The 25,811-nt window shown below is 38.0% G+C and overlaps 1 protein-coding gene across 2 annotated transcripts in view; it reads right to left on the reverse strand.

Moving 5' to 3' along the window:
- Glra3 (glycine receptor, alpha 3) overlaps positions 1–25,811 on the reverse strand; it is a 646,799-nt gene that overhangs the window by 41,094 nt on the left and 579,894 nt on the right. For both annotated transcript variants that reach the window (XM_063274983.1, NM_053724.5), the window contains exons 6-7: positions 5,225–5,362; positions 2,546–2,760 (exon numbers count right to left, since the gene is read on the reverse strand). In XM_063274983.1, the coding sequence (XP_063131053.1) occupies positions 2,546–2,760; positions 5,225–5,362 (353 nt within the window). The remainder of the gene's footprint in view (positions 1–2,545; positions 2,761–5,224; positions 5,363–25,811) is intronic.

Genomic DNA, 25,811 nt, shown 5'->3' on the forward strand with positions numbered 1-25,811 from the left:
AAAATAAAACATATTCCATCCTTTTTTTCTAGCTGATAACATATGGCTCAAACAAGTTTTCCTTTCTGGATAGATGAGGAATAAGATAAGTGGGTAAATTTCCCAACGATTTGACTGTGACCCATGATTCTACTATCACCCAGACTCCTCAGGACATTCATATACAAACTCATAAGCACTGATTATCACATTAAACATATAAGAAAGTTTAAAATTATTACAGGGGGTATATGTTATAAAAATTGATTTGGACTATTTAAAAATTACAATTAAGTGCTAGGGGCAGTGGTGGAGAGGGAACATGATCTGGAGATCTGGGAACATGGGTGGAGGTGGGGGGAAAGACTGAAGCCCTGAGGGTCAGCAGAAAGAATGGAAACAGGTGACCTCAGCAGGTGTGAGGTTGGGAGGATCCTCAGATTATACCAGAGACCTAGGAGGTGAAATGCTCTCAGTTCTCAACGAGGTGGGGTGGGGGTGGGGGGTTGACCCTAGACGAAATGCCCTACAGTGGGGAGAGGGAACTTGTCCAGTCCACCTCCTGTAGAAAGACAGGGCATGAAGCATGAAGTGAGGGAAGGGGTTGCTATCCCACAGTCAAACTCTGACCCATAATTGTTCTTGTCTAAAAGAACTGCGGGGATGGAAATGGAGAAGAGCCTGAGGAAAAGAAGGTCGAGCGAAAGTTCCAATGTGGGATCCAGCTCAAGAGGAAGTCCTAAGGCCTGACACTATTACTGAGGCTATGAAGTGCTCAGAAAAAGGGACATATCAGGACTGCCCTCTGAAAGACCCAAGAAGCAACTGAAAGAGTCAGATGCAGATATTTGCCCCCAACCAATGGACAGAAGCTGTTGACCCCTCTGGTTGAATTAGGGAAAAGCTGGAAGGAGCTGAGGAGGAGGGCAACCTTGTAGGAGGAACAGCAGCCTCAACTAACCTGGACCCCTGAGATCTCTCAGACACTGGGTCACCAACCAGGCAGCATACACCAGCTGATATGAGACCCGCAACAAATATACAGATTCCCTGGTCTGGGTTCAGTCAGAGAAGATGCACTAACCCTAATGAGACTGCTGGACCGGGGATTTTAAAGGTCTGGTGGGGTGGGGATATCCTGGTAGAGATGGGGGTGAGGGGATATACTGACTGAAGAATAGTCAGATGATGGACCAGGAGGAAAATAAAGTCTGGAGTGTAAAACAATAATAATAATAAAATATACCCATCACAAACTTTGCTGATTAGTGCTGATAACCATTAAAATGCATAACAAACTTGAGATCTATGTGAATATTCTGTTCAAATACTATTAGGGTAATTATGATGTTAATTCAATGTAAACATATGTACTTTTTCTATTTTTGCATGTAATGATATTTCATTTTGAGGTTGGAGCCAATAAAAATGTGAATGTGGCATTAATCCATATTCATAAAAAATAAAGAGAAACTTTACTTTTAAAAGATGATAATTAATACTTACTGAGAAAACTGACCTTTATTGAGCATCAATTTTTCCTGTTCTCTGTAACATTTGCAATGATACACTATCTTCTAATCAGTTTATTTACTCATACATTTTTACATAATTAATTAAACAGAATTCATTCATAGAAACCACTCAGGGGATCGTGTGTGCGTTTATAATTTATGTCAAGTAGCAGGTGCAGCATCAAACATTTCTGAGAAGCTAACAATACTTTATTATAATAAAAATAAGAAAAGTATAAGTTATTGTGTTGGAAACTTTAGATGGTTTCTTCCAATAATAGATACTTTTTAGAAATAGGCTTATAAGAAGAGAATAATTTTCTATTTTCTTCTTTTTCAATAGAAAAACAAAACCTCTTGTCTTTCAGTTTATTTCATTAAGAAAGGTATTGAAGTTTTCACAGTCTTTGTACAGTAAACAGTTTAATTCTGGATGATTAACATGTATCCAAATTATTAAGTTAGGTAAACACTCTTGCCTATTGACCTATAACTGCTGAGAGCTGGAAGTCAGGCTCACCAGAATGGCTGTAGTACTATGGAAATATGATGCACTTCTTGATGGGGCGTAATTGCTATAAGGTTTTCCTGGAAGGAAGTAGTTTTAGTAATGCAATACCAACACATACAGCTATCAGTATATTAGTTTATGTTTTAAGCATCTATTAAGAAAATAGTATGAAAAGGTTACCTCTGTGCATATATGAACACATATCTATGCATTATACCAGCACTTAAAATTGCTATGCAGATCAATTTAATTAATTTTTCAATATATTTTAAACATTTAAATATATAGATACAAAAAAGTCCATGGTACCTATGATGACTGCAAATATATAAATAAGAAATCATTATATACATTACATGATTAGCAGGCATCATTGATTTATAGAATACTTCCCTTTACCTATAGCTTCATTTTGCAATATTTGGTGCTTTTAAAAAAATCAACAGTGAATAGCAAATATCTTAATTGATCTTGATCAATGTGACATCAACATTTCATGTAGGGCTCCAATGCATAAACACTGGACACTCAGGACACTTACCTTTGGTAAAGAAGCCCGGGATCCAGAACTCTGCGTGGTCATCGTAAGTACAGTGGTGATACCCAACGCTACCCGAGCCGGAGCTGCATCCATGTTAATCCAGAATGAGACCCAGGACAGAATGACAATCAGAAGGCTGGGAATGTACATCTGGATCAAGTAGTAGCCCATTTGCCGCTCAAGATGAAATCGTACTTCTATGCATGTAAACTTTCCTAATTGTTCATAAAATGAATGCAACAATTAAAGAAAAGTCAAGTTTTGTTATGATATCAAACAGGACTTAAGTGAAATAACAATTTTATTATATGAACTTTTCTACTAAAGTGAAGGAACATTAAGCCAAATATTCAAATTTGGTTTAGTTTTTTTGATTTTTTTATTCTATGCATCTGGAAACAACTTGACAAGGGAATGAACTCTTCTAAAATAGTTTGTAATCCTATTTTCATGTTCAAATAATCCTGAAGTAAACTTTGAGATATTTGCAATTATATATCTATATCTATATATCTCTCTCTATATATCTCTCTCTATATATATATCTATATATGTTTTTTTCTCACTGAGTAGATCTTCCTACTGAGTGGCCTGGGAACTTGCTATTTAATCCCAGTTGGCCTCAAACTTATGGTATCATCTTGCTTTTACTTACCAAGTACTGGGATTAAAAGCATGTGCCTTGACACCTAGATATGTAATTAATAAATATGTGAAAATAATTAACCAATAATTTTATTTTGTTGCAACACCAGGCATTTACAAAAGTGGATTTTGTGTGTATGTATGTGTGTGTGTTATTTTTCCTTTCCCATGCAGATGGAATTATGTGGTATATGACCCTACACTGAAAAACAGGTAGGAATCTTGCATGCTAGGGCAATAACATAAAACCAAGTTTAAGAGATGAGACAAATTAATCACATATATGAATAGAGACATTACCAGATGTTTCTATAAGAATTTGAGCCTTGATACATTGGGCATACTTTCATCTTCTGCATTAAATAAATATTAGACAACTAGGTCTTCTAGAAAATTACTACTGAAGTAATTGCTTGCGGTAAGTAGTCAGAAATGTGAGCTGCAATATCAAGGAATACAAATATACTTTCTGCTAAGATGAGTCTCCTGACCCGTATCATCAAAATTCTCCCTGATATGATGTTTAGTGTCAGCTATTGTTCTATGTTGAATGTGTCTAAAATTTACATCCTTGGAGAATCTGTGAATTTCACTTTATTTATAAACCAGTGATTGGCATGAAGACACAATCAAGTCCAAATTTATTCCAATATCACTGTTGTCCTTATAGAATGAGGGATACTTGGCTACAAAGACACAGATGCATGCAGAGGTCAGCATGTAACTATGGCAACTAAAGTGATGTCTCTATAAGTAAAGCAGGGAGAGGGGCATGGGGTAGGGGATTGCCAGACGGGAAACAGGGAAAGGGGAAAACATTTGAAATGTAAATGAAGAAAATAACCAATAAAAGAAAAAAAAGAAATGCCCAGAATTGTCCGAAATAGGTAGCTAAGAAGATGACAGGCAAGGAACCTTCCCCAGAGCCTCCAGAGAAAACATAATTTGTTAATACCCAATTTAAAATAAAAAACTTTAGCTACTAGAGCTATGAGAAATGAAATTTTGTTGTTTTAAACTAGTAAATTTATGGTCTTCTGTGATGACAATTCTATTTACCACCTCTAGAGCGCTTCTCAACATTTCCTAAAAGAAATCTATCCTTAGAAAAATGAGCTAGGGCAATGTTATTGACTTGCCTTCTTTAATTTTATGCTGAGATGTTAACCTTGTTCTTGTTCAAAAATTACCTAAAACCTTCACCTGTGAATTGAATATGGTAATTTACAAAATCAGATATTGTGAGTTAGTTAAGGAGATAAGGAAGACTGAAGACTTTATAGGATGGTAACTGAGCCCACAGTTCTGGAAAATGATGAGGCCAAGATGAATCATGCTTTCACAGTGATGAAATGTTGAAAGTAGCAGCTAATGTGAGCATCTGTGCATCAGGCCATATGTGCATCTTTCTGAGTGGAAACTTGAGTTGTGGACAGTTAAGTGGCATCGTTGTTTGAGAAGGTTTTTGGGAATAACCCACAACAGTTAAGTGAAGTCATTAGATTTCACAAGGGTACAAATACCACACTGAGTTTCTTAATTTTTGGTGTTCATTGTTCAATATAGTATCTACTTGAAACATAAGATTTTTCTGTCAGTTCAAGAAGTAAGTGAAAACAAAAATTAATAAAAATATTAAAAGAAAAAGAAAATAGAAAATTAGAATAGGGTTTTGGCATACATGATTTGTCAAACATTGTCATTATTTAAAACAAGTATTTTTGTTAGCATATAGAGTGTTTACTTCCAAAAATTGTTTAATTTGTTTTTCTATAGAAATAAAGAATCATTTATAATCATTATTTTACCCACTTATGTGGTGCTTCATAAAGAATTTTCAAGTGAAACTGAGCATCAAGAATTTTTTCCACCTCATAAAAATCACATATGACCAGACAAAATGAGTGAAAAATTCATATGTTTTGAAATGATTAATTTTATACTTCATAAGCTAAAACAGTTAAAATCAACACATTATAATTTTAATCATTATATTGAAAGTCAAAAGCATGGAGAAAAATTCTCTGTCCTTACCTGTATTGTAGTGTTTAGTGCAGTATCGCAAATCTTTTTCTTCTTTCAACAGAAATTGAGGCAAAGTGAGTCCTTCAGCCACTTGTACTGGTGCTTCATCTTGCCATTCGAAAATGAGATCATTCATCGTGTACCCAACTAGATGAAATATTATACAAATGTTTACAGCCAAAGGAAAACATTCAAAAAAAGGAATAAAAACCTTCCAGTACAGTCACATGGGATGAGAGGATCAGTGTGACCTTGAGTCAATCAGTTGAACAGTGCATTATTTGATCCCATATCATACAAGTCTATCAGCAGCAATGTATAGGTTTAGAACACAAAATGACAGGGAGTATTTATTCTTTCTTGGAGATGAGAGGCTCTTGGATTAATTCAGGAAATTCTAATATTGTTTTACTATGTTAATTTCTAAGACTACACCATAAGGCCATAGAGTCCCTGGTTTGAACCTGAGTTAAAGTATAACTATCTCTGGGGAAACGCTTATTGCTTGATGCTTCCCTTGCTTTAGATAATTTACCTGCTTCTCTGTTCCAGCTTCTCACATGAGCAAGGTAATCTTAAAATGCAAGCTTGCTAGTTCTATTTGGTAGAGATGATTAAAAAGTACACATGGAATAGTTCGGCATCGTCTTTACAAATGAATTCTTCACCGAGTCAGCTTCTTTTATTACATTAAGGTGTTGTATTTCTCTTTGGAGGGGCTCAACATAAGCAGAATTTTGTTTTTTCCAAGTCACATGAAAAATAATGGAATTTGTGCTTCCGTGTTATTGTAGTAGAGGAGCCTAAGTGAATGTGAACATGGCTGTTATTACTCTGATTAGCAAGGAGGAGCCTAAGTGAATGTGAACATGGCTGTTATTACTCTGATTAGCAAGGAGGAGCCTAAGTGAATGTGAACATGGCTGTTATTACTCTGATTAGCAAGGAGGAGCCTAAGTGAATGTGAACATGGCTGTTATTACTCTGATTAGCAAGGAGGAGCCTAAGTGAATGTGAACATGGCTGTTATTACCCTGATTAGCAAGGAGGAGCCTAAGTGAATGTGAACATGGCTGTTATTACTCTGATTAGCAAGGAGGAGCCTAAGTGAATGTGAACATGGCTGTTATTACTCTGATTAGCAAGGAGGAGCCTAAGTGAATGTGAACATGGCTGTTATTACTCTGATTAGCAAGGAGGAGCCTAAGTGAATGTGAACATGGCTGTTATTACTCTGATTAGCAAGGAGGAGCCTAAGTGAATGTGAACATGGCTGTTATTACTCTGATTGATTAGCAAGGAGGAGCCTAAGTGAATGTGAACATGGCTGTTATTACTCTGATTAGCAAGGAGGAGCCTAAGTGAATGTGAACATGGCTGTTATTACTCTGATTAGCAAGGAGGAGCCTAAGTGAATGTGAACATGGCTGTTATTACTCTGATTAGCAAGGAGGAGCCTAAGTGAATGTGAACATGGCTGTTATTACTCTGATTAGCAAGGAGGAGCCTAAGTGAATGTGAACATGGCTGTTATTACTCTGATTAGCAAGGAGGAGCCTAAGTGAATGTGAACATGGCTGTTATTACTCTGATTAGCAAGGAGGAGCCTAAGTGAATGTGAACATGGCTGTTATTACTCTGATTAGCAAGGAGGAGCCTAAGTGAATGTGAACATGGCTGTTATTACTCTGATTAGCAAGGAGGAGCCTAAGTGAATGTGAACATGGCTGTTATTACTCTGATTAGCAAGGAGGAGCCTAAGTGAATGTGAACATGGCTGTTATTACTCTGATTAGCAAGGAGGAGCCTAAGTGAATGTGAACATGGCTGTTATTACTCTGATTAGCAAGGAGGAGCCTAAGTGAATGTGAACATGGCTGTTATTACTCTGATTAGCAAGGAGGAGCCTAAGTGAATGTGAACATGGCTGTTATTACTCTGATTAGCAAGGAGGAGCCTAAGTGAATGTGAACATGCTGTTATTACTCTGATTAGCAAGGAGGAGCCTAAGTGAATGTGAACATGCTGTTATTACTCTGATTAGCAAGGAGGAGCCTAAGTGAATGTGAACATGGCTGTTATTACTCTGATTAGCAAGGAGGAGCCTAAGTGAATGTGAACATGGCTGTTATTACTCTGATTAGCAAGGAGGAGCCTAAGTGAATGTGAACATGGCTGTTATTACTCTGATTAGCAAGGAGGAGCCTAAGTGAATGTGAACATGGCTGTTATTACTCTGATTAGCAAGGAGGAGCCTAAGTGAATGTGAACATGGCTGTTATTACTCTGATTAGCAAGGAGGAGCCTAAGTGAATGTGAACATGGCTGTTATTACTCTGATTAGCAAGGAGGAGCCTAAGTGAATGTGAACATGGCTGTTATTACTCTGATTAGCAAGGAGGAGCCTAAGTGAATGTGAACATGGCTGTTATTACTCTGATTAGCAAGGAGGAGCCTAAGTGAATGTGAACATGGCTGTTATTACTCTGATTAGCAAGGAGGAGCCTAAGTGAATGTGAACATGGCTGTTATTACTCTGATTAGCAAGGAGGAGCCTAAGTGAATGTGAACATGGCTGTTATTACTCTGATTAGCAAGGAGGAGCCTAAGTGAATGTGAACATGGCTGTTATTACTCTGATTAGCAAGGAGGAGCCTAAGTGAATGTGAACATGGCTGTTATTACCTCTGATTAGCAAGGAGGAGCCTAAGTGAATGTGAACATGGCTGTTATTACTCTGATTAGCAAGGAGGAGCCTAAGTGAATGTGAACATGGCTGTTATTACTCTGATTAGCAAGGAGGAGCCTAAGTGAATGTGAACATGGCTGTTATTACTCTGATTAGCAAGGAGGAGCCTAAGTGAATGTGAACATGGCTGTTATTACTCTGATTAGCAAGGAGGAGCCTAAGTGAATGTGAACATGGCTGTTATTACTCTGATTAGCAAGGAGGAGCCTAAGTGAATGTGAACATGGCTGTTATTACTCTGATTAGCAAGGAGGAGCCTAAGTGAATGTGAACATGGCTGTTATTACTCTGATTAGCAAGGAGGAGCCTAAGTGAATGTGAACATGGCTGTTATTACTCTGATTAGCAAGGAGGAGCCTAAGTGAATGTGAACATGGCTGTTATTACTCTGATTAGCAAGGAGGAGCCTAAGTGAATGTGAACATGGCTGTTATTACTCTGATTAGCAAGGAGGAGCCTAAGTGAATGTGAACATGGCTGTTATTACTCTGATTAGCAAGGAGGAGCCTAAGTGAATGTGAACATGGCTGTTATTACTCTGATTAGCAAGGAGGAGCCTAAGTGAATGTGAACATGGCTGTTATTACTCTGATTAGCAAGGAGGAGCCTAAGTGAATGTGAACATGGCTGTTATTACTCTGATTAGCAAGGAGGAGCCTAAGTGAATGTGAACATGGCTGTTATTACTCTGATTAGCAAGGAGGAGCCTAAGTGAATGTGAACATGGCTGTTATTACTCTGATTAGCAAGGAGGAGCCTAAGTGAATGTGAACATGGCTGTTATTACTCTGATTAGCAAGGAGGAGCCTAAGTGAATGTGAACATGGCTGTTATTACTCTGATTATTAGCAAGGAGGAGCCTAAGTGAATGTGAACATGGCTGTTATTACTCTGATTGATTAGCAAGGAGGAGCCTAAGTGAATGTGAACATGGCTGTTATTACTCTGATTGATTAGCAAGGAGGAGCCTAAGTGAATGTGAACATGGCTGTTATTACTCTGATTGATTAGCAAGGAGGAGCCTAAGTGAATGTGAACATGGCTGTTATTACTCTGATTAGCAAGGAGGAGCCTAAGTGAATGTGAACATGGCTGTTATTACTCTGATTAGCAAGGAGGAGCCTAAGTGAATGTGAACATGGCTGTTATTACTCTGATTAGCAAGGAGGAGCCTAAGTGAATGTGAACATGGCTGTTATTACTCTGATTAGCAAGGAGGAGCCTAAGTGAATGTGAACATGGCTGTTATTACTCTGATTAGCAAGGAGGAGCCTAAGTGAATGTGAACATGGCTGTTATTACTCTGATTAGCAAGGAGGAGCCTAAGTGAATGTGAACATGGCTGTTATTACTCTGATTAGCAAGGAGGAGCCTAAGTGAATGTGAACATGGCTGTTATTACTCTGATTAGCAAGGAGGAGCCTAAGTGAATGTGAACATGGCTGTTATTACTCTGATTAGCAAGGAGGAGCCTAAGTGAATGTGAACATGGCTGTTATTACTCTGATTAGCAAGGAGGAGCCTAAGTGAATGTGAACATGGCTGTTATTACTCTGATTAGCAAGGAGGAGCCTAAGTGAATGTGAACATGGCTGTTATTACTCTGATTAGCAAGGAGGAGCCTAAGTGAATGTGAACATGGCTGTTATTACTCTGATTAGCAAGGAGGAGCCTAAGTGAATGTGAACATGGCTGTTATTACTCTGATTAGCAAGGAGGAGCCTAAGTGAATGTGAACATGGCTGTTATTACTCTGATTAGCAAGGAGGAGCCTAAGTGAATGTGAACATGGCTGTTATTACTCTGATTAGCAAGGAGGAGCCTAAGTGAATGTGAACATGGCTGTTATTACTCTGATTAGCAAGGAGGAGCCTAAGTGAATGTGAACATGGCTGTTATTACTCTGATTAGCAAGGAGGAGCCTAAGTGAATGTGAACATGGCTGTTATTACTCTGATTAGCAAGGAGGAGCCTAAGTGAATGTGAACATGGCTGTTATTACTCTGATTAGCAAGGAGGAGCCTAAGTGAATGTGAACATGGCTGTTATTACTCTGATTAGCAAGGAGGAGCCTAAGTGAATGTGAACATGGCTGTTATTACTCTGATTAGCAAGGAGGAGCCTAAGTGAATGTGAACATGGCTGTTATTACCCTGATTAGCAAGGAGGAGCCTAAGTGAATGTGAACATGGCTGTTATTACTCTGATTAGCAAGGAGGAGCCTAAGTGAATGTGAACATGGCTGTTATTACTCTGATTAGCAAGGAGGAGCCTAAGTGAATGTGAACATGGCTGTTATTACTCTGATTAGCAAGGAGGAGCCTAAGTGAATGTGAACATGGCTGTTATTACTCTGATTAGCAAGGAGGAGCCTAAGTGAATGTGAACATGGCTGTTATTACTCTGATTAGCAAGGAGGAGCCTAAGTGAATGTGAACATGGCTGTTATTACTCTGATTAGCAAGGAGGAGCCTAAGTGAATGTGAACATGGCTGTTATTACTCTGATTAGCAAGGAGGAGCCTAAGTGAATGTGAACATGGCTGTTATTACTCTGATTAGCAAGGAGGAGCCTAAGTGAATGTGAACATGGCTGTTATTACTCTGATTAGCAAGGAGGAGCCTAAGTGAATGTGAACATGCTGTTATTACTCTGATTAGCAAGGAGGAGCCTAAGTGAATGTGAACATGGCTGTTATTACTCTGATTAGCAAGGAGGAGCCTAAGTGAATGTGAACATGGCTGTTATTACTCTGATTAGCAAGGAGGAGCCTAAGTGAATGTGAACATGGCTGTTATTACTCTGATTAGCAAGGAGGAGCCTAAGTGAATGTGAACATGGCTGTTATTACTCTGATTAGCAAGGAGGAGCCTAAGTGAATGTGAACATGGCTGTTATTACTCTGATTAGCAAGGAGGAGCCTAAGTGAATGTGAACATGGCTGTTATTACTCTGATTAGCAAGGAGGAGCCTAAGTGAATGTGAACATGGCTGTTATTACTCTGATTAGCAAGGAGGAGCCTAAGTGAATGTGAACATGGCTGTTATTACTCTGATTTATTAGCAAGGAGGAGCCTAAGTGAATGTGAACATGGCTGTTATTACTCTGATTGATTAGCAAGGAGGAGCCTAAGTGAATGTGAACATGGCTGTTATTACTCTGATTGATTAGCAAGGAGGAGCCTAAGTGAATGTGAACATGGCTGTTATTACTCTGATTGATTAGCAAGGAGGAGCCTAAGTGAATGTGAACATGGCTGTTATTACTCTGATTAGCAAGGAGGAGCCTAAGTGAATGTGAACATGGCTGTTATTACTCTGATTAGCAAGGAGGAGCCTAAGTGAATGTGAACATGGCTGTTATTACTCTGATTAGCAAGGAGGAGCCTAAGTGAATGTGAACATGGCTGTTATTACTCTGATTAGCAAGGAGGAGCCTAAGTGAATGTGAACATGGCTGTTATTACTCTGATTAGCAAGGAGGAGCCTAAGTGAATGTGAACATGGCTGTTATTACTCTGATTAGCAAGGAGGAGCCTAAGTGAATGTGAACATGGCTGTTATTACTCTGATTAGCAAGGAGGAGCCTAAGTGAATGTGAACATGGCTGTTATTACTCTGATTAGCAAGGAGGAGCCTAAGTGAATGTGAACATGGCTGTTATTACTCTGATTAGCAAGGAGGAGCCTAAGTGAATGTGAACATGGCTGTTATTACTCTGATTAGCAAGGAGGAGCCTAAGTGAATGTGAACATGGCTGTTATTACTCTGATTAGCAAGGAGGAGCCTAAGTGAATGTGAACATGGCTGTTATTACTCTGATTAGCAAGGAGGAGCCTAAGTGAATGTGAACATGGCTGTTATTACTCTGATTAGCAAGGAGGAGCCTAAGTGAATGTGAACATGGCTGTTATTACTCTGATTAGCAAGGAGGAGCCTAAGTGAATGTGAACATGGCTGTTATTACTCTGATTAGCAAGGAGGAGCCTAAGTGAATGTGAACATGGCTGTTATTACTCTGATTAGCAAGGAGGAGCCTAAGTGAATGTGAACATGGCTGTTATTACTCTGATTAGCAAGGAGGAGCCTAAGTGAATGTGAACATGGCTGTTATTACTCTGATTAGCAAGGAGGAGCCTAAGTGAATGTGAACATGGCTGTTATTACTCTGATTAGCAAGGAGGAGCCCAAGTGAATGTGAACATGGCTGTTATTACTCTGATTAGCAAGGAGGAGCCCAAGTGAATGTGAACATGGCTGTTATTACTCTGATTAGCAAGGAGGAGCCTAAGTGAATGTGAACATGGCTGTTATTACTCTGATTAGCAAGGAGGAGCCTAAGTGAATGTGAACATGGCTGTTATTACTCTGATTAGCAAGGAGGAGCCTAAGTGAATGTGAACATGGCTGTTATTACTCTGATTAGCAAGGAGGAGCCTAAGTGAATGTGAACATGGCTGTTATTACTCTGATTGATTAGCAAGGAGGAGCCTAAGTGAATGTGAACATGGCTGTTATTACTCTGATTGATTAGCAAGGAGGAGCCTAAGTGAATGTGAACATGGCTGTTATTACTCTGATTGATTAGCAAGGAGGAGCCTAAGTGAATGTGAACATGGCTGTTATTACTCTGATTAGCAAGGAGGAGCCTAAGTGAATGTGAACATGGCTGTTATTACTCTGATTAGCAAGGAGGAGCCTAAGTGAATGTGAACATGGCTGTTATTACTCTGATTAGCAAGGAGGAGCCTAAGTGAATGTGAACATGGCTGTTATTACTCTGATTAGCAAGGAGGAGCCTAAGTGAATGTGAACATGGCTGTTATTACTCTGATTAGCAAGGAGGAGCCTAAGTGAATGTGAACATGGCTGTTATTACTCTGATTAGCAAGGAGGAGCCTAAGTGAATGTGAACATGGCTGTTATTACTCTGATTAGCAAGGAGGAGCCTAAGTGAATGTGAACATGGCTGTTATTACTCTGATTAGCAAGGAGGAGCCTAAGTGAATGTGAACATGGCTGTTATTACTCTGATTAGCAAGGAGGAGCCTAAGTGAATGTGAACATGGCTGTTATTACTCTGATTAGCAAGGAGGAGCCTAAGTGAATGTGAACATGGCTGTTATTACTCTGATTAGCAAGGAGGAGCCTAAGTGAATGTGAACATGGCTGTTATTACTCTGATTAGCAAGGAGGAGCCTAAGTGAATGTGAACATGGCTGTTATTACTCTGATTAGCAAGGAGGAGCCTAAGTGAATGTGAACATGGCTGTTATTACTCTGATTAGCAAGGAGGAGCCTAAGTGAATGTGAACATGGCTGTTATTACTCTGATTAGCAAGGAGGAGCCTAAGTGAATGTGAACATGGCTGTTATTACTCTGATTAGCAAGGAGGAGCCTAAGTGAATGTGAACATGGCTGTTATTACTCTGATTAGCAAGGAGGAGCCTAAGTGAATGTGAACATGGCTGTTATTACTCTGATTAGCAAGGAGGAGCCTAAGTGAATGTGAACATGGCTGTTATTACTCTGATTAGCAAGGAGGAGCCTAAGTGAATGTGAACATGGCTGTTATTACTCTGATTAGCAAGGAGGAGCCTAAGTGAATGTGAACATGGCTGTTATTACTCTGATTAGCAAGGAGGAGCCTAAGTGAATGTGAACATGGCTGTTATTACTCTGATTAGCAAGGAGGAGCCTAAGTGAATGTGAACATGGCTGTTATTACCCTGATTAGCAAGGAGGAGCCTAAGTGAATGTGAACATGGCTGTTATTACCCTGATTAGCAAGGAGGAGCCTAAGTGAATGTGAACATGGCTGTTATTACTCTGATTAGCAAGGAGGAGCCTAAGTGAATGTGAACATGGCTGTTATTACTCTGATTAGCAAGGAGGAGCCTAAGTGAATGTGAACATGGCTGTTATTACTCTGATTAGCAAGGAGGAGCCTAAGTGAATGTGAACATGGCTGTTATTACTCTGATTAGCAAGGAGGAGCCTAAGTGAATGTGAACATGGCTGTTATTACTCTGATTAGCAAGGAGGAGCCTAAGTGAATGTGAACATGGCTGTTATTACTCTGATTAGCAAGGAGGAGCCTAAGTGAATGTGAACATGTCTGTTATTACTCTGATTAGCAAGGAGGAGCCTAAGTGAATGTGAACATGGCTGTTATTACTCTGATTAGCAAGGAGGAGCCTAAGTGAATGTGAACATGGCTGTTATTACTCTGATTAGCAAGGAGGAGCCTAAGTGAATGTGAACATGGCTGTTATTACCCTGATTAGCAAGGAGGAGCCTAAGTGAATGTGAACATGGCTGTTATTACCCTGATTAGCAAGGAGGAGCCTAAGTGAATGTGAACATGGCTGTTATTACCCTGATTAGCAAGGAGGAGCCTAAGTGAATGTGAACATGGCTGTTATTACTCTGATTAGCAAGGAGGAGCCTAAGTGAATGTGAACATGGCTGTTATTACTCTGATTAGCAAGGAGGAGCCTAAGTGAATGTGAACATGGCTGTTATTACTCTGATTAGCAAGGAGGAGCCTAAGTGAATGTGAACATGGCTGTTATTACTCTGATTAGCAAGGAGGAGCCTAAGTGAATGTGAACATGGCTGTTATTACTCTGATTAGCAAGGAGGAGCCTAAGTGAATGTGAACATGGCTGTTATTACTCTGATTAGCAAGGAGGAGCCTAAGTGAATGTGAACATGGCTGTTATTACTCTGATTAGCAAGGAGGAGCCTAAGTGAATGTGAACATGGCTGTTATTACTCTGATTAGCAAGGAGGAGCCCAAGTGAATGTGAACATGGCTGTTATTACTCTGCTTAACAAGGAGGAGCCCAAGTGAATGTGAACATGGCTGTTATTACTCTGATTAGCAAGGAGGAGCCTAAGTGAATGTGAACATGGCTGTTATTACTCTGATTAGTCAATTCCACAGTGTTAGAAAAAGGAAGGAAACATGATTTGACCCACAAACTATGTCAAATAGTTAAATTAGTAAATTATGGAGCTGCGTGTAGAGGAGCTTGTACCACATTTTCATGGAAAGATTTGACACAGCTTTTGTGGCTAGCTTAGGAAATGGGTAATAGGGTAGCTCATCACTTTCCACTCTTTCTCAGAGTCTTCCAGAGAGAGTGGTTTTTTTTATCTAACCATAGAGGTACAATTGGGAATTAGGCATGTACTCTATGGGTAGTGGGGATAGTAGTGATAAGAGTATCAGTGATCAAACCTATTTAGATGGTGTAAGAACAACAATATCAACCAACCAGAGCCCTCAGAGCTCCCAGAGACTAAATCACCAACCAAAGAGTACAGATGGAGGGACCCATGGCTCCATCTGCAGAGGATGGCCTTCTCTGGCATCAATGGGAGAAGAGGCCCTTGGTCCTGTGAAGGCTGCATGTCCCAACATAGGGCAATGTTGGGGGTGGTGGTGGTGAGGTGGGAGTGGGTGTGTGAGTCGAGGAGCAACGTCATAGAAGTTGGGGAGAAGGAAATAGGATGGGGGTTTGAGGAGAGGAAACCATGAAGTGGGATAACAGTTGAAGTTTAAATAAATAAAATAAGCAATAGAAAAGGAAAAGGATTTACTAATGAGTTCTTACAGGTGCTGTCGGTTTTCTTGGCTCATTATGGAGCAAGAAATATTTGGTAGAGTTCGTATAGCCATCCAAATTGAAGGGTACCATGTCTGAATTTTGGTACAAAGATAGATGTGCAGCTACAAGATTATTCTCTAAGTGGTTCTCAATCTGCCTAATGTTGCGACTCTGAAATACAGTTCCTCCTGTTGTGGTGACCCCCCCAAGCCATAAAATTATTTTTGTGGTACTTTATAACTGTAATTTTCTACTGTTATGAATCATATATAATCATAATGTGAATTTATGATATGTGACCCACAGGTTGAACCTCTGCTCTAAACTTAGTGATTGGTTTACTCAAATTAGAATAACATCTCAGTGAAACCCCAAATTAAGAGTGATTGGATTGGTAATAAAATAATGATTCACTTTTATCCGTAAGTCCTTTAAAATGTGTGTTGGACAACTCTCTGTGTTAGGACAATACAAATGCACATTTCTCAATGCTCTAAAGACAGTAAAGCAAGCACCAATTTTATCTGCTGCCTGATGAAGCATGTCTCTTATAATTCATACAGAGAATCATAGAAGACAAATATTTGAGATAATTTTGTACCAATTCAGACAGATGAATGAAAAGACAAGCCAATCCCTCCTTTAGTTTTGAAGTGATAAAGTTTTGTAAAATCTTCTATAAAATGAAGCTGCCTGAAATTCCATGGAAGTCATTCTCTAAATTTTCTCTTTCCATTTTATAGGATCACATATGACTTGTTATTGTGGTGAGGAACTATTCATGTCAAGTGATCTATAAATGGGCTCTTTACAGCTGTGTTATTGTATACTTATTTACTACTCACAGGATGTTTAAACTTGAAAGCAGAAGGTAAATAATGAGATGGCCACACTTACGGAGAATTTCCTAAGTTCTGAGTAACTTAATGGATGCTTAAGGACACTTAATGACACTGTTGCCTCAATAAACCTTCAAACAGACTTTTAATAGATTCTCTTCCACAGAGTTCAAAGTGTTTTAATATCCTTTTCCTTGGGATCACAAATATTTATAGAAGCTTAGAAATATTAGGGAAATATATTGGGCAATGAGAGCAACATGGTAAATTTATTTGTCTTGTATAATAATCTCACAATGAAAAAATAATTTATGTAAGAAACAAAGTTATTCATCTAAACTTGACAAAAGATTTCATGTGATGACTATGGCGAAACTTGCAAATGGATGTCTCAATTCTTGCTTTTCAACAAGTATTTATCAAGGACCAAGTGCAGGTAAGTCATTCTGTCCCATTTCAGTTGGACCTTGAAAACAATGAATGAACCTCCCTCCCCCACACCACCTGCCAAAATGAAGAACACAAGAGAAAGTGGAAACATTCAGGATAAAGGAAAAGCTCATTTATTTGAATGAAGTTAAAGGCAACCAAGAATTGTAAAAGAAATTAGTAATAGCTCTGTTCATCTTCGAGACATGAAGCGACTTCACAAAATAGTGCTTTATAAACACAATACTAGCCTGATCCTTTCATAAAATTCACAAGTCCTAAAGCACTTTCATGGTCACAGTGACGGATTATTTGTATTTTTCATTGTTGAAATATTTTCTCTGATGTTGAAACAGTGGTGGGTAAAGCTTTAACATAAATACAGGCAGTGGCACTCGGCTATGCTGAAAGTTCCTGTGTTTCTTTCTAAGTGTCAGATCCTTCAGTGAAGAATGTCATTTCATTTAAATATGCCCATGTTTGATAAAGTAGTAAATGCCCTGTGGGAAAAGCAATGCCCTTTCAAATGTGTCCTTGAGTCTTGAATTAGTAACAAGTACTAATTTAGCTCAGATTGATCCTTTGTAGTCTGTGTGGTAAAGTGGGCAGCCTACATATATGTATATATAAGTGTATGTGTGTACATATACATAATCTTCTATCAGTAATATAAGGTTCCCTTCAAGGAACATCTCTAATTACAAATACAAAGTTAACCAGTCCTTTCCTTGTTCTGTGGGACTGCACATCATTTTTATTTGAAAAGTAAAATGCTATATGAATGGTAATTATTTGGTACTTAACTGTCCACTATTAAAAATATTCATGATATAGATGCACTATGGTAAGGGAAACTGGTTATAGTTGCTGTGAATAATAGATTCTGAAATTTCAAGCCAAAACTAGATGTTTGAAGAAATTTTCTACTAAGTCCTTTGAGTGATCAAGAAGCTGAGACTAGATAGCCCAAGGGCTTAGGATAAAATCAATTATACTAAAAAAAAGGCAAAAAACATCTACAATAAAACATTCTCCTACACTCACAGATCAGTGCCTTACTCGGCTACCATTAGAGATGATTCCTCCTGCAGCAGATGGAACCATGGTCAGACATTGTGCAGACAATGGGAGACCTTGGAACACTCAGGTTTAAATGGAATGTCCATCAAATCAAATGTCCCCACAAGCCTCAGAGAATCCTGCATAAGGGAAAATGGGACGAGTATAAGAGAACATGAACTCAGAGAACGAGACAGCATCTGCATGTGCCTGCAGTATCTGCACCAGATGGGATCTAAGAGCTGAAAGAAGTGGACACGTGTTCTATTCCTAACCCAGAAGCAATTCCAATTGACAACCGCTTGGAAAACAGAAAGTAGTTTTAGCTAAGGAAGTCTCATGAAAACAAACTACTTTTAAAAAGAGGCTGCATATCCAGCACTAGATGTCCAGAAGAAAAGTAACTCAGAATTATTGCAAGTCCTTGTTTCATGTTGTATCGTGACTGTTTTTTCTCTTATTGTTAGTTTGTTTTATATCTTATTCTTATTGAATTTTTTTACTCTGTTTCTCTCTGTCTCTTTTTTACTCAACAAGTCCTGTGTGCTTGTGCATGTGTGCATGTGCTTGTGTGTGCACGCGTGCATGCATGCATGCTTCCATGTGTGTGTGTGTGTGTGTGTGCGTGTGTGTGTGTGTGTGTGTGTGTGTGTGCATACACATATTATGGCTTCCAGTTTCGTGTTTTTGTAGGATTCCTGAATGTGTAATCAATGGCTCTCTGCATCTATATCAGTTTCATGTGCCTTCTCTTAGGCTCTTTTTATTCTTTTTGTTTTAGTTTGATATATTAGCTTCGTTTCATTTCATTTTATTATTATCTCTTCAAATCCTGTTTGTTTTCTAATGAGAGAAAAAAAGGGAGTTAGATCAGGATGGGAGAGGAGGACTGGAGGATCCAGGAGTAGAGGGAGGGTAAACCCTAATTAAAATATCTTATTAGAGGCGGAAAAGCTATTTTCTACAAAAGGAAAACAACAAAAAAATACCTAAGTGTGAAAGGAAGGTTTTTTATGTTTTGGGTTTGTTTTATTTTCCCTTTTCTTGGTCAAGAAGATGTTATTTTTCTCAATGGAAAAAAAAGTTTATCCAGCAGGATCAATAGACAGTGTTAATAAGTTGAAATTTAGTAACACATGTTGCAACTTTGAACCCAAATGAATGTGATTTAATTTGGGAAATTATTGAAAATTGGATTATAGCTCCTTAAAAATCTATCCACCCAATTAAAACCTTTTCAGTTAATAATAGTAGATGAGTACAGTAGTTTAAGTATTTTCTTTGTTGTTCTTCTGCTTTTAAAATAATCCTCTCCTAAGAGGAAAAATATTAGGTCCCTTCACAGGTGAATAGAGCAATGAATTTCCTGGCTGCACCTGGTGTAGACTTTTGTTGTTGCTCCTGATTGATTTTGTTTCCTAACCTTGCTAGAGAATACATGACTTTTCTTCTGTGACTGGGCTCTAGCTAGCATCTAATAATGTCTGAAATTGGTAACATGAATGGTCATTTCTATTGGTACTAATGTTCTTTGGTTTTTTATTTGTTGCCATATCAGCAGGGAATCAACAGAGAAACAATTTAAGATACAACATCTAAGGAACACTTATGTCCCCTGAATTAGTCTTCAGTCTTTGTTCTCAGATATTTTTTAACCTTTCCCAAACACCAGGATATTGAAGTTCTTTATTTTAAACCCCTTGGTGTATGAGCTAAGAATTGAAATTACCACTTCTGAGTTTATGGGACTCTATGGGACCATCTAGAAAGTCTAGAATATTTCCAAGTAACACAACAATAATAAGTCAAACCAAAAATGTGTTCTCTTGTCTCTCAGTTTATCTATTTTTCTATTAGTATTTTCAACCCCCCCCCAAAATCTACCTATATATATTTTTATCTATTCGCTTCACTATCTTATGTCGTGTGGACGTAGATTATATGGCTGCCTGTGTTGGCTCATGCCACTGGACAGGGAGTATCAGTCTCAGAATAACTGAAGAGAAATCGAACACAAATACTTTTATTTTCAACTCCCTGTAACCTTTCTGGAGTCTTTGCCATTCTATCAAATTTTCTCTGATCTACTTACCACCATACTGATTTAGGGGATATCTCTAGCAATCCCAACAGAATTCTTTCCATACTATTGCTCATTAGACACTTGAAAAATTTATTTTCTAATATTATTACTGGGAATTTACCTCTTATCCCACTTACGATCTTTTCTCCAATTGCTTTCTCTGCTATAGACTAATCACCTTTTCTCTCTAACAGAAGTAAAACAAATATGTCTTCAATGTAATATCTTGAGTAAATGAAAAATGTAAACACTATCACATCATTTAAAGTTGAGATGAACATGTCCTTATAAAGTAAAGAAAAAAATTAAGTAATTGTTAAAAGACAAAAATGTACAAATTGTGAAATACAATGGTCTTGTGTAGAAGAAGTTCACATGATTGTGAACCTTCTCTATTAAAATTGTTCTATAACTTTAACACAATTTAAAAGCAAGTTTTACTGTGATCCTCAACTGGTAGTTATTCTGAAGTACAAAAACACACACCATGGTACCAGTTGGTAGAACAGTGTAGATCTGTTAATTCTATTTATCTAGAATACACTTATTCAACTGGAGACTATGGTGAGCCATGAATATGTTCAAGTTCAGTTAGATCCTAGAGATATATTGAAGAATTATAAGTTTACATTTAATTTAAGAAAGTAAGGCAGAAAAACTTTTGGTCTAGCTCTCTCAAATATTTTTTAGGAGACAGACAGAAACATATTTCTAGTTTGACCTACTTTGTGAATTCTTGTGTTCTTAATCAACATCTGGATTAAAAAAGAAAACAGAAGGAAATACTTGCTCTTGGCACATACTGATTTTTGCTGGGAGAAATATTTCTCAAGTCACTTTTATTAACTTGACAAGGAACAACTGTTATGTCAAAACACATTTAAGTAAAATAAATTATGATTTGTGCATTTGATTTTAAATTCTTTTCCATAACTCACACAGTAACATGCGGTTTCATTTAAATTTGTAAATCTGCTAAATTAAGTGACTTTTACTTTCTATTCAGCTTGCTGGTATAACTGACTTACAGCTTTCCTTACATGTTATTTGAAGACTAGAATTATTTTAGGTCTCTCCTCTTTCTGTTTGGGCTAGTGGTGCAAATAGAATGAGTGTAGTCTTCTTAAATATCAATCACAATAACCTCAAACTATCATGAGATTGAACTCATTGAACATGCAGTGTTAAAAGTTCCTGTGAGAGATCTCAGATAAAATTGGAAAAAGATCAGACCATGAGCTAGATCATTTTAATGAGAAAAAGGTACTTAGCTGGATTTTTGCAGTAGGTCAGGTTATAGGAGGACATTGCCTGACTACTTCCTTGGAAAACTTCATGTGGTGGGGAAACAGTCCATGTGTGCCTGCAGAAGTTCAAAGTCTCATAATGGTTCAAATTTATGAAAAAAGCTGTTTCATGGGCCTCATCTCCCACCAAAGAGATGCACTGTGAGACAATCAATGTGTCAGTATCTGGAAGCTCAAAATGTCCGGAGCTGAGACTAGAAAGTAGCTGCATTTATTCTGCTGAGATTTCAGTTTTTTCTTTCCTTTTTTTCCCCCTTTTTATTGGATATTTTATTTATTTACATTTCAAATGTTAGCCGCTTTCCCAGTTTCCCCTCCACAAACCCACTATCCCATCCCCTATCCCCCTCTTCTATGAGGGTGCTCCCCCCTCCCACTTCAGGACCAAGGGACTTCCCTCCCATTGATGCCAGACAAGGCCATCCTCTGCCACATATGCAGCTGGAGCTCTAGGTGCATCCATGTGTATTCTTTGGTTAGTGGTTTAATCCCTGGGAGCTCTGGGGTGTCTGGTTGGTTGATATTGTTGTTTTTCCTATAGGGTTGCAAACCCCTCAGCAGCTTCCAGCTCCTTCCTTCTAGCTTCTCTTCTCTAACTGCTCCATTGGGGACCCTGTGCTCAGTCCAATGGTTAACTATGAGCATCCACCACTGTATTTGTCAGACTCTGTCAGAGCCTCTCAGGAGATAGCGATATCAGGCTCCTGTCAGCATGCACTTCTTGGCACCCTTAGTAGTGTCTAGGTTTGGTGTCTGTATATGGGATGGATATCCAGGTAGAACTTTCTCTGGATGGCCTTTCCTTCAGTCTCTGCTCCACATTTTGTCCCAGTGTTTCCTTTAGACAGGAGCAATTCTGGGTTAAAAAATTTGGAGGTGAGCAGGTGGCCCCATGCCCCAACTGGGGGCTTTGTCTAACCTCTGGATATGGTCTCTACAGGTTCTTCCTCCCCTTTGTTGGGCATTTCTTGCTCTGATTTCTTATGCTTGATATTTCAGACTATCACTTCTGAAAGACATAGCCTAGGCTATGAACATCCAGGGGAACAATGATCTTTGATGCTAAAGAGGAGAGTCTTCTTTCAGGAAGTGTTTGAAAAGAATCCTGAAACACTATTCATAGTGTTTTATAATTAAAAAAATGATTAAATAGATTTAAATATAAAACTATCAAGTGGAATCTAATTACTCTCCCAAATGGGCATTATATAATGCCTAACATTATAAGCCTTTGGAAACGTGCAGGTGAAGTGGAGATAATCAGCATTTTGGGGGAACCAATTTCAGACTCTGAAACATACTTCACAGTGCAAGAAAATCTAAATCTTAGTGTAAATTATTTAGTGTTCTGTAATTGCCACAAAAATCCTTCATATGGAATAATACATATAATTCCTACTTTAAAATTTTTATTAAATCCCTAACCAAAACAGAATATTCCCAAGACAAAACATAGGTGATGACATCCACAATAGGCATACAATATCATATATAATGAAAATATAAATAACTATTGTGCCACAAAATATTCACATAACTAGAAGTAAGTGGCTACAAAATTCTGCATCACTGAAAATAATTAAGTTACATGCCAGAATAGCTATTGACTGAAATGAATTCACATTTATGGGAATCTTTGATCTATTACTGTGAGAACAATTATACTAATATAATGCTCCTAGGCTATTTTATTATTTTATTTTATATTTTTCACATCACTGAAAAATATCACATCCAGAAGACTTAGTTTTTAAAATGAGTCTTAATTAACCATTGCAAATGCAAATCAACCAGAGGTTCTAAACAGTCCATGGTTTAAATTATGCCAGCATTATTTTAGAGAGTTAACACATGCTAAATAATTATTAGAAATATTTGTTATCTGATTTTATTATAATGTACATCTATGGGGTACATTTTCTTTGTGAGTTCTCACCCACTAATTTCTAATTGTATGATGATTTATAACAGGTAGATACAAAAGCTTTATTTTGCTTGTAGAGTGTTTTGCACCATAATGACTAAATTTCATGAAGAAGATAGAAATAGATATTATATAAATGAAAGTTTAATTATACTGAGTACTCTCTGATATAATTCTGGAGTTCAAAATCACTATGTGAGGAAAAATTATGACTCTGGCCTGAGGGGGTGGGGGAAACCTCTAACCAAGCTTAGATATCTAAGGTTGAATATGTTTTGAAGAATAGGGCATCTGGAACTATTAAGAGTGCATAAAATTGTGTAGGCATTTTTTTAAATAGCACAGAGACTTCAAAATTCTCTGGAATGTGAGAACTCTTCCCAAACACCTAGAAAGATCCTACAAATGAGGGTCTTAGAACATGGTTGCTCAAAAGGGTAAAAGTACAGACAATGGCCAAAACCAGTCCCATCAGTTGTATCAGGTCTTGGGTGGGGATCTTAGAGCACACTCAAATACATCTTAAGTTTCCCTCACCAATTTATTAAAAATGCCACTCTTCAGCCACACATTTGTGGGTCTTTGAAAAGTAGGCTATCTCCAAACTTTCAATTACAGTTTTTATTTATTTTTATATTGTTTTTGAAAAAAAACTTTTCCATTTTCCCCCAATTATCTTTACACACAATTCAGCACGTGTTGTTTAGTGATCTGAGTCAATTTATGCACTATTGATCCATAGTCTGTGTATTCTCTCATTTCCAGATACTATTTTTAGTTGTCTCTATTGGATTCATAATTTTGTATGTGTATTTAAATATTTTATGGACTCTGAGATTTGAAACAACCTTTGCAGTTATCTAACATAGCTCACTCATGTTCTCAGTCCACGAAAAATTGATGTTTAGAAAACCCCATGCAATCTAACAAAATACTTGAGGGCATATGACATTTCCTGAATTTTCTGGCATTTGACAGTGAATTACCTGGCATAAAAGACATTTGTGACTGTACTATGGAGTCATCTCTAGGGAGAATGCTACCTAAGCTTTGAAAGAGCCTGCTTGCAAAAGGCCATTTGCTTTAGGTGGAAAATAGAAGGTTGAAGGAATTGAAATTATCTGGAGAATTAATTAAAGAAGAGAAGAAATGATGATAAATACGGAGTAGATAAGAATTGCAAATTCAGGAATCACAGAAAAACAGACTGTAATGCCTTAAAGTGTACGTGATCCTCGGTGTCAACTTCCTGGAATTAGGTGTACTTTTTCACCTCTGCATGGATTGCTGACAGTAGGTCATCAGGCACACACATTATCCTCTAAGTCACCTCACTGCATCTTGTGTATAAAGCCTTTGCATCTATATTGAGAGATGAGCTTTGTAAAAATAATTAGACTGTGAAATCTCTGCCTTCATAAGTGTTACTACTGCTCTAAGAAGGATATTCAGCTTAGGACATTTCTTTTGTTCCTTTTTTTGGTTTTGTACCATGGAAAGCCACAGCAAGAAGACCATACTAGATGCTGGTACTTGAGAAATATCTAGCAACAACATATTCCTATCTATTTGAAATTACCCAGTATGCAGTATTCTGTTTTTTTTCCCAGTATTCTGTTTTATCAGCACAAATTGATTCAAATATGTTTCGCTACAATTAAAAGTAATTTGACTTACACACAATGGGGAAGTGTAACTACTAAGCCTTATAAAAGATCCTCTTCACAGTAAAGGGATAGTATCACAGAAAACCATAACTAGGCGCAATGCAGAAATCAACAGATCATTGGAAACCTAGCACCAGAGGGTACATCTATATCATAGACACCTTGTATACAGCTTAGGGACAAGATGCCGAGGAGGGAGCAGAAGGATTGTAAGACAAAATTCCTAAAAGTATTGAGTCAATTAGTCTGTCCTAGATACGGCTGCATGAATAAGAAGAGAACACTGGAATAAACAATCGGCATTTTGACATGGAGGACAGAAAAATGTTGTGGCCTCACCTTAGAGAAAAAATTATAGGTTGCTAATGATTTCTCAGAAAGGGATGATTAGCCTTTCTTTATTGGTTGTCCAGTGCAGAATTTGATGTCCTCTTCTGACCTCTGAGGTTACCTGCACACACACGCACACACACACACACACGCACACACACACACGCACACACACACACACACAAACACACACACACAGAGTAATAATAATTAAAGGACTTAAATGGATAGATGGCTCAGTGGTTCAGATGATTGCTGCTCTTCTTGAGGACCTAAGCTTGGTTCCCAGCATCTACACTGGATAGTTATAATGTCTGCTCTAATGAATTTGATGTCCTCTTCTGGCCTCTGAGGTTACCTGCGCACACACGCAAACACACACACACACACACACACACACAAAGACACACACACACACAGTAATAATAATTAAAGGAATTAAATAGATAGATGGCTCAGTGGTTCAGCTAGCTTGCTGCTCTTCTTGAGGCCCTAAGCTTGGTTCACAGCATCTACAATGGATACTTATAATGTCTGCTCTAATGAATTTGATGTCCTCATCTGGCCTCTGAGGTTACCTGCACACACACAC

Source organism: Rattus norvegicus, chromosome 16 (assembly GCF_036323735.1).
Source record: "Rattus norvegicus strain BN/NHsdMcwi chromosome 16, GRCr8, whole genome shotgun sequence".
NCBI classification, from domain to species: Eukaryota; Metazoa; Chordata; class Mammalia; order Rodentia; family Muridae; genus Rattus; species Rattus norvegicus.